Here is a 10,363-nt window from a genome sequence, read left to right as displayed (position 1 = left end):
AGAAAACATATTATTAATCTTGAGTGCGAGGGTATGGAAATGTAAAGGGAGAAGGGAGAAGGGAGTAGACAAAAACTTTGGTACCGTAGCAGAGCACATAGTGTGAGAACTCCTAAATGGTTGTTCTCATACTTGTACCAAAAATTGCACTCTACATGTTTGAATCTTTGCTCATCGATGATGTTATTGATTGCTTCAAATATAACAACTTCAAGGTTCCTTTGTTATTCTCTACAGCAGCTGCAGCAGCAACAACTTGTTCTCTCTTTGTCTTGTTTTCGCTCCGTCTTCACCTTCCACCTTCCACTCTCATCCTCTTACTCTTTGGTTGGTACCTCCTCCCCCTTCCTAATTGTTTTCATTTTCGTATTCAAGTTCATAATTTTATTTTGAATAAGTAGTCACTGCTTTTTGAATTATTGAAAAGTCTTATCTTTTACATATTCAGCACTGCAAGAGTACACATAAATTGTGATGATTGGGGTATTAAAAGTCAAATGAAATAAAAGATTTGATCCAATGAGATTAACCTAATGTCAAGTATAGCATTTGTAATTTTGGAATAGTGATGCTAATATTTGTTCAGCTAATTTAAAGTGTTCTTTGGGTTGCAATTGGTTTTGAAGAGAGAACAAGACAAGGCATTAAAAAGATAAAAATTAGTATTTTTGTATTTTGTTTGGTATAAACTAAATATAAAAAGAACAAAGTATAAAAGTCTAATTTACTCTCAGTTTTTTCACACAAAAACTTCAGAAAAAAAAATATAATAATAAAAAATGTAACTACAAAAAAATTAATAAAAAAATAAAAAAAATAAAAAAATAAGTTGTGTTTCTTATTAGTATTTTTATGTCTTTTTTGTCAAGAAAAATACAAAATACACTAAATCAGTATTTCAGAACACAATATCTGTCTTCATGTCTTCTACCAAAGATAATTTTGTGTCTTTGTGTCCTGTCTTAGTGGACACAGCAGGATACAAATAGTTTTCACATGTTATTATGGTCTTGGACTACCATTAGTTTAACATTCTTTTCATGAAAATCATACAATTAATTAGTCTAATTAGTGATGACTCTCTTTCCAATATAATTATATATCATTTCTGATCTCAATTCTCAATCAATCTATTGGAAAAAGAAATTGAATATAAAAAGAATTAATCAAATAGAGAAAATTAGAGAGAATTAAAAGGAAAAGAGATAATTCTTTTCATAGAATTCCAGAAAAAAAAAGATGCAAATTACTTAATTTTCCGTATTACATTTTTACTATCTCTATTTATAGTAAATGAAATTATTCTAATTAAGTCTTGGTCTATATTTTACTCGCAATATTACCTACCCCTTAACGACACCTTGTTGGAAAAATTATAAATCCTAATTACAATTAATAAAACGAATACATAAGCCTAAAAATAATATTTTCTATTTTATTTCTATTCTGCTGCTAAAAAAATAACAGTACTCCACCAGGATCCCATTAAAAAGTTTTTGGTCCAATCCAAAACCAATAAATGATATTTAATACATAAATCTGAATTTGGTCCCAAAAAGCTATAATCTTTAAAATTGAACTTGAATTTAATGGATCAGCCATTCTATTCTTCTTTTGGGCTTCAGAAAATAAGGTTTGGCCCAATGCAACCCCAAACACAGTTGACCTAGTTACCTTCTCCTCTCCTAAAACATCTCCAGCGGCTCCATGCTTTCTGCCATGGACTTCACAGTTGCCGGGAGAACCACCGGCGCCGCCACTGCGTCCAACCAACCGCCACCCTTCGTGTTGTGTCGTTTGTCTCCTATCATCCAACAAGGAGTTGCGTTCAATTTCTCCTCAGGCCAAAGAGAGACCCTCCTAACAGCCAAGAACCAACTGCCGCTCGCGGCCGTTCCACCCGTGACCGCCGCTTGCGAGTTCAGATGCGGTGGTTTGGTGGTGGCTTCCGTATCATCACCGCCCTTTCCCGAAGATCTGGGTTCGCCACCGTTGCTCCATCAATAAGGGTCGCAAACGTTCTCTACCTCCCTTTCACGGCAGCGTCGTCGTCCACGCTGCTTGCTACCACCTCGTCGTTCGTCGCGTTCTTTCTCGTAGCTGCTCCGCCTACTACCGCCCCTTCCGTGAACCAGCAACGCAGCATTGGCGTCGGTACCAGATCCAATAGATCCTCGTCCTCCACCTTCCTCTTCGCGACGGCGCCGTCCTCGGAGCCGCTTCTGGCTGTGAGTTCCCTATCGCCGCTGCCCCGAGTGGTGCCATCAGCATCCTCACTGTCAAACGCCATCGCAGTAGATAATTTTATATGTGCTTCTGAATCTTCTACTCGTTGAATTGCTTGTGTTGTAATATCATAAATTGGGATTGATGATGCTGGAACTGGACCTTGAAATTTTGATTGGATTTCTAGATTGGTGATTTAAAATTCGGCTTGCTCTATAGATTCTGTTCTTGTTGTTGCTCTGGCTGAACATGAAAATCAAAAGTGGTTGTTGTTGAGCAGTTTGTTGTTGAAGTCCCTGAAGAACCTGAACCTTGATTTGCAAATTATTTTTCATAAAATTTTGCCAAAGATAAAGCACAGAAAAGAGATTTTAGATTTTCAATGAGAACTTCTCTATGAATCTGGATCTGTAGCCCATTGATAAAGCAATGCAGCAAAATTTCATAATCACGCATATAAACACGATTTGGGTAAGCTGTGAATTTGTCGTAATACTCACTCAGTGGTAGTTTGGATGATGTTTGAATCCGTCAAATTCTAGAAAAGGAAAAGATGCAAATTACTTAATTCCCCCTATTACATTTTTACTATCTCTATTTATAGTAAATGAAATTATCCTAATTGGATCTTGGTCTATATTTTACTCGCAACACAATCTCTTTTGAATCTGTCTGATTTTAATCAGCAAAAGTTAATTCATTGGGAATTTTTAGTTTTTTTCAACAGCGGCATCTCCTGACAAAGAGATAGTAGCGGAGAAAGTCTTGAAGGAATTTCATCCCACAATTGAAAATGCGGCAGCATCAAGTGTCAAAGATTATGCTGCATATATTGATAAGATGTGCAAGATTGGAAATCTTTTCACTGTGAGACAAATGCTACAAGCTTTACAAGAAAGGAACATTTCTGTTCCCCCTAATGTGTATATTGTCTTGTTAGCAGAGGCAAGTCAGAAGAATGACATAGACCTTTCGTGTCAAGCCTTCAAGAAATTATTGCTGTCCTGTAAATCCCCAACTGCAGCTTCATGTCTTAGTTTTGGCCAGGCTTTCACAAAAGCCGATGGTTGTATTGAGCTACTCAGATTCATTGAAGAAGTATCAGAGATAACTTGTTCAAGTACATCATTTGTAAACAAGATCATTTTCGCCCTTGCCAAAAGTGGACAGAAGGATAAGGCCTTGGTGATATTTGATTATCTTAAGAGTCGTAACTGTAGTCTTGACTTGGTCACATATAATATTGTTCTAGATATATTGGGCCGTACAGGTCGTGTGGATGAAATGTTTGATGTGTTTGCAACCATGAAGGAAGCTGGTTTTGTCCCGGATACTGTTTCTTATAATTCTGTATTGAATGGCTTGCGGAAGGCTGGAAGAACAGACATGTGCATTGTGTATTTTAAGGAAATGAGTGAGAATGGCATCGAACCGGATTTGCTTACATATACTGCATTAATTGAGAATTTCGGCAGATCAGGAAATGCTGAGGAATCTTTGAAATGCTTCAGCGAGATGAAACTGAAGGGGATCCTCCCTTCAATATACATCTATCGATCGCTAATCAATAATTTAAACAAATCAGGAAAGGTTGAGTTGGCTAAAGAGCTTCTAGAGGAGATGAATTTGTCTTCTACTCGTCTAGCTGGTCCTGAAGATTTCAAGCATAAAAGAAGACGAAGAAACAGGCTGACCGAGGGTCCCGAAGTTCGTTAGTTATGTTGGTATGCTGTTCTCGGTCACTTCTTAGTTGTAATAGAATTGCCGTAGGAAGCTGACCCCCATGCATGTCTATGAGGTTGAATTATTGGATATGTGCAAAGGAAAGTGTAATATTGAATATTGATCAATTCATTTTGTTCTTTACTTATTGGAATGGTCAGCTAATTTGTTGAGGCACATAATGAATTCGCTTCTTCCAACACGTCTCGGATGAAACCAGTGCTTAATTGTTTAAGCATCCAGCATAAAAGCTAGAGTTGGCTTATATTTGAAGGAAGAAAAATATGAATAATGGCTAGCCTTATAATTATTTAACAGCTAGTATAGAAAAATAACCTTAGCTCTTTCTTTCTGGGATCACACTTTCTCTATACTATTTAACAAGTTTGGTTCAGTTGCAATTTCTAAAACCACTCAACCCTCTCAATCATTTTCTATAGGAAATTACTCTTGTCTAAACACTGTAATCCTGATCATCAGTCTAAGGATTCGTTATATATTACAAAAATACATTGTATAGCTGTTCTCAACAATGCTGGAGGTGGACCACCTAACATTCTTGGATAAACCTTCTTTTGCTCTTTTCACCAATAACATTACATGATTATGGAATGGAATTTGAAATAGCATAAAAGCGTGTGTTTTCTAAGACAGCTATTTGTTTTTGTTATAAAATTTGTGTGTGCCTGATCCATTTCTGTTTTCCAATTTTAGGAGGAAATATAGGGTTCGATAAAAAGGTATGGGAGGTTGTTGAATATAAAAAGGGTGAAACTCCATCAATTACTTTTAAATATCACAGTCATGATGGAGAGGAAGGCATTATTTATTCTTTCTTCCTCTCACTTTTGAGTGTATCAGTTATTCTGTCCTTTTGTTTCCCTTTATCTATTTATATTTTCATATTTTTTTTACTGCTATATAAGGTTATCCTGGGGATATTACCGTTATTGCAACTTACACGCTCATTTCCGGAACAACTATGAGGCTTGACATGGAAGGAGTACCAAAGGACAAGCCCACCATAATTAACTTAGCTCAGCATACCTATTGGAACTTGGCTGGCCACAACTCAGGAGACGTCCTTAACCATTCCATTCAGATATGGGGGAATCATGTAACCCCAGTCGATCAGAACACTGTGCCAACCGGCGAAATAATGCCAGTGAAGGGCATCCGTTTGATTTTACCACTGAGAGCAGAATAGACAACACCATTGGTCAGGTTGGAATGTGATACGACCACAACTATGTGCTTGATTGTGGTGACGAGAAAGCAGGTTTGAAACATGCTGCTAAAGTGAGAGATCCCTCAAGTTCAAGAGTGCTAAACTTGTGGACAAATGCCCCTGGCATGCAGTTTTACACGGCAAACTATGTCAATGGCGTTAACGGAAAAGGAGGCGCCGTATATGGAAAGCATGCAGGGCTGTGTTTGGAGACTCAGGGATTCCCTAATGCCATAAACCAGCCAGATTTCCCAACTGTTGTGGTTAGACCTGGTGAGAAGTACCAACATTCAATGATGTTTGAGTTTTCAATTGAGTAAAGTGATGATGTGGCATGGAACACCATTGTACCAACATTTCTGTTTCCATGCTTTGGTTTGGAACTTGAACAATGGTGTTTCTCACAATTGAGTAAAGTAAAATGTGTGTTTGTGTTTTACATAAATGTGTTGCCTTCTTTATGTTACAGTTTCAAGACTCTACCGTTCTAAGAATATCAACATAGAAAGAGTAAGTTGAGGCATAAATCTCAAAACACCTAAAATAAGTATGCAAGTTCAAATCTCAATCTCAACATACGAGATTTTGGAGGAAATGTAGTTCAGTATAAAGGAAAAACTATTCAAAGACCATTTACTCAAAAACAAAACATGACTCATTAACCGAATGAGAAGACAACCAGCATTGCCATCGACAATCACCTTGTACCAATTATGTTAATTTGGTTGGCTCCATATCTTAATGTAATAATTTGTTCTACGTATTTTTATCAAAATTATAATCCATACTAGTATCGTTTCCTTGCACTTCATTACTCCCAGACAGTCCGAAGATATTGTAACCAAGCATTCCACACCTCAATTTTCTTTTCCTCCCTTTTTCTTGTCTCTCATTGAGTCACTCAGTTCACCTTAGTTAATAACTCTATAGAAAAGTAAAACGAATATGTTGTCCAGAATTAGTGCTCCTTTGTTCTTTAACTGTGTTAGAAACAAGAGACTATATTGGAGAAAGGATTTGTATGTCTATTCAAATTGTATCGAATGATACAATATAGAAGGGTATTTATAGGGCTAAGAGAATCGTAATAATAAAGACGTAATATTCTATAATAAGTATTCAGATATACTAAATAATTCTAATTGATCCTAATTATATTCTAACATCCCCCCTCAAACTCAAGTGACAACTTGAGTTTGAAACATATTTAAAACAATGAAATAAATAGAAAAAAAAACTGCATAAATTGATAAAACGGGTGCAGACGGAACTGTCAGAAGGAAGCGCAGATGGAACTGCCGCTAGTCTGAAGGAAGCGCAGACGGAACTGCCGCTTGTCTGAAGGAAGCGCAGACGGAACTGCCGCTTGTCTGAAAGAAGCGCAGACGCAACTGCCGCTTGGAATTGCCAGAAAGAAACGCATACGGAACTGCCACAAGGAAACGCGCAGACAGAACTGCCACGGGAAAACGCAGATGGAACTGCCACGGGAGAACGCAGACGGAACTGCTACGGGAAAACGCAGACGGAACTACCACGGAAAAATGCAGACGGAACTGCCACAGGAGAACGCAGACGGAACTGCCACGGGAGAACGCAGACGGAACTGTCACGGGAGAACGAAAACTATATGATTTCTTCATGAGAATAGGTAAGCAGCGGATGACAATGGTGTTTGATCATTCAACTCGAAAAAAAATAGAAGACAGAGAAAATAGGCTAGTCGGTGAGGTGAAAAAGTTTCAAAGGAGTGACAAAATAGAAAGATGAATGACATAGAAAAAAATGCAAAAACTACGGTGATTTCACCTCAAGGAAAACAACCTATCCTCTTCAAGGAGGATACCATGGCTCTGATACCATACCATGTTAGAAACAAGAGACTATATTGGAGAAAGGATTTGTATGTCTATTATTGAGTTGTATTTAAGTTGTCTATTCAAGTTGTATAGAATGATACAATATAGAAGGGTATTTATAGGGCTAAGAGAATCGTAATAATAAAGACGTAATATTCTATAATAAGTATTCAGATATACTAAATAATTCTAATTGATCCTAATTATATTCTAACAAACTGCATGTAATAATTCATTAGTCAACGACAGACCCTTAAATGAAGTTTAGATTCGTGACAGATTAATTTTTGGCAGAAAGGATGATGCTGTTGTGTTTCAAAAGTGCTCCATAAACATTAAAAGTGGTACTATACATTTTGTATATAATATTACATGTTATTTCACACGTATCATTCCATCACCCAAATAAAATCTACCGTAGTTATATCAAACTCACGCCTATAATAGCCAAACAATAAATTTTTTGTAGCAATATAATCATTTTTTTTTTGGTAAACACTAGCTGCATATTCTTATACAATGTGACTAATTGGTGATTGATTTTTCATGTAAATATAACATAGTTGATTATGTTTTCATATCTTACATTTTTACCATAAGTTAGAGGTAAATTATTAAATATAAATTAGATTTACTACTTATTACCCTAATTTGAATTCATTAAATTCGATTTATATGGAAATGTAAATGGAGACAACTAGGTAACGTTATTGGGTTTAGGGGATTCAGGTAATTTTAGGGTGACTTTGGCTTATCAACGTAAATTATCCTAATATGTGATATTAGTTATTGTTATATATAATAGAATAGATGACATATTTATGCATTGTTTAGATTAGAAGAATTTGTAGAGAAATAACATGCTGAAAAAGAAAATGGATGAAAAAATCAATTTTTCATTATTTGGTTCAACAAAGAAATTGAATGAAAAACATAAAAATGTATATGGAGGTCACGTAAATTTTTTCTCTTCAAAGTTGCGAAGAAAACTGATTCAAAAGTGCAAACATGGATAAAAATATAGAGTTACCATTTGAATTATAATTTATATATAATATATAAAAACATTAATATAATTTTTCTCTATTATGATTTTTTCTCTTCTTACTTTTCCTTCCATTCAAGAAAAAAAAATTTTCTCTATTTTCTTTTCATTCATTTTTTTTTCATCTAAACAGCACACAAAAAAATATACTTTTCTTTTCATTTTCTTTCCTCTTATTTTTTATCTTATATCCAAACAATAGTTTAGTATTTATCCATTTATCTTTTATTAATATTGTTATAATAAAATACATGTAACTTTATAAAAATGATATAACCTAAACTTTGATTATATGAGAATTTATTGAGTGGCTAGAATAGCTCCATGTCACGAACCAATGAATGCTAGCAATAAAGATGATCACAAAAACAGCCGAAACGGGTATTTGCAGGGATTACTCGCGTTTTGGAGTTAGACGGGGACTCCTGAAATCCTCACGACCTGCCACGCGAAAATGGATGGACTAGGGGTGGCAAACGGGTCAAAACCTATCGAGCTGGTCGCATAACCCGCCAAAAAATGCGGGTTGGGCTGGAAATTTATGACCACCAAACTTAAAAATCCCGCCTACCCTGCACCGCCTAATCCACGGGATTTGGCGGGCTTCGGCGGGGCGGGGCAGGCTTTACCGCTGGGTCAAGCTTTTATTTTAGTAGAGTCATTTTTTTACAAATTTCTATGATGTTATTGATCTACAAGAGGATGAAGATGATAATTGAAGAAGTTTTAAGTTATATTTTGGATTATATTTTATGTTTGATTGATTATAAACTTGAAGATGTTTAATTATATATTTTGGATAATATTTTTTTTGCTTTGGGACCCTAACAATATATTTTAGTTGATCTTGCTTGCATTGAGGTCTTACTAGGCCCAAATATATCTTAAATTAATATCTTGAGTCTAATCTAATTTTTGGTAATTAAATGATTAATGATTGAAATTATTAAATGATGAATATTTTGTATCTAACTAATTTATTTTTTATTGAAATTAAAAAAATGATGAATTGTTAATCAATTCTAAATTTAAATTTAAATTTGAGTAAGAAAATAAAAAAATATTTTAAATTTTATCTTACTAACCAAAATTAATTTTAAGATAAGAAATTACTTTGTACATCATATATATTGTAAGATAGTATGGTCATTTGCTATTTTTTAATGATAAATATTGTCAAATAAAATGGTGTAAAAAATTAGAAGAGAATGTATTTACAAGTTTAGAAAATACTAATTTATTTTTCAATAGAATAAATTATATATTGAATAACAAAAGTTGTTATTGGTTTCTTTTCACACTAACTAATACTCAACGATGGTGTTTCGATACACCATATTACCAAAAAACATTAATCGATCTAATAACTTTTGTAATGACATAAGTTTATGAATTTGAAAATTTAAAAATTATTTCATAAAATGTGAAGTTTTAACAAGTAACAATGTTGATCATATTATTTTGATTTCAAGAATGAATACGATAGCAATAAATAAAATTGTCCCAAGTAAATTTCAACAAAAAACAAAAATTTATAAGTATTTCTATTAATGAAAAATTAATCTATTTTAAAGACAAATGCACTTTTTTTCTATGGATTTCCTAACTTGGCAAGTTGAGAATTAATCCACCACATACTGATGCTCTATTTATTAAGGGTATGTCGCTAACTAATGGATTGTGATACACACAAGGTGAGATTCAAACTCCAAATACTTGCTTAACCGAGCAAATGAGATGACCATTCAATAAATTTAAATTGATTAAAATAAATATTAATTATTTTTAATATTTTTAAGTTGTAAAATATTTATAATAATAACTACTATGTATATTTTTATTTAAATTTTAATAAAAAATTTTATATAATTTTATGTATTATCCCGTGTAGGACACGGGAACATACACTAGTTGAATAAGTAAAAAGAAGAAATATAAAAAAGGAAAGAAAAAAAAGAGAGGTCTTCTTAATTTTGGAGTAAAAAATTTTAATTCAATTACAATAAAAAAAAGTATTATGTAACACATTTTAATTATAAAGTTAGTAATATATAATATATTTCTTTCGAGTTATATGTGTGAGCTGATTGAATGTATCACAGCGGTTATAAAACAAGAGCCAAATTAGTTGGAGATTCTATATTAGTATATACACTACTTTGCCATTAAATTGTTATTGATATGTCATGTTAGATGTAGACAGAGACACCAAGAGGGAAAAAAATTGCATATTTATTAGTAATATATTAAAATAGAGTTAAAAGTAGCTTTTAGATGTATGAT

The 10,363-nt window shown here is 33.8% G+C and overlaps 2 protein-coding genes across 3 annotated transcripts in view; both read left to right on the top strand.

The window, feature by feature from the left end:
* LOC107624499 (pentatricopeptide repeat-containing protein At1g11900-like) overlaps window positions 34-10,363 on the top strand; it is a 52,196-nt gene continuing 41,866 nt past the window's right edge. Inside the window, exons 1-2 of one of the 2 annotated variants that reach the window (XM_016326544.2) lie at window positions 34-327; window positions 2,941-4,094. In XM_016326544.2, coding sequence (XP_016182030.1) covers window positions 178-327; window positions 2,941-3,942 — 1,152 coding nt within the window. In that variant the 5' untranslated portion in view covers window positions 34-177 and the 3' untranslated portion in view covers window positions 3,943-4,094. Of the gene's footprint in view, window positions 328-2,940; window positions 4,095-10,363 lie in introns of those variants that run through there. The other variant, XM_021113325.1, reaches the window with a different exon arrangement.
* LOC107624219 (aldose 1-epimerase-like) lies at window positions 4,663-5,618 on the top strand (the record flags this gene model as incomplete). Its single annotated transcript, XM_016326701.2, is given in 3 exon segments — window positions 4,663-4,767; window positions 4,875-5,120; window positions 5,123-5,618. Coding segments are annotated over 3 exon segments (725 nt in total), but the record flags the coding sequence as incomplete, so codon positions are not given.

The sequence above is a fragment of the Arachis ipaensis genome, chromosome B10, assembly GCF_000816755.2.
Source record: "Arachis ipaensis cultivar K30076 chromosome B10, Araip1.1, whole genome shotgun sequence".
In the NCBI taxonomy this organism is placed as follows: domain Eukaryota; kingdom Viridiplantae; phylum Streptophyta; class Magnoliopsida; order Fabales; family Fabaceae; genus Arachis; species Arachis ipaensis.
Note: the sequence above shows the minus strand (reverse complement) of the source record. Positions and strands in the feature narration are given on the sequence as shown.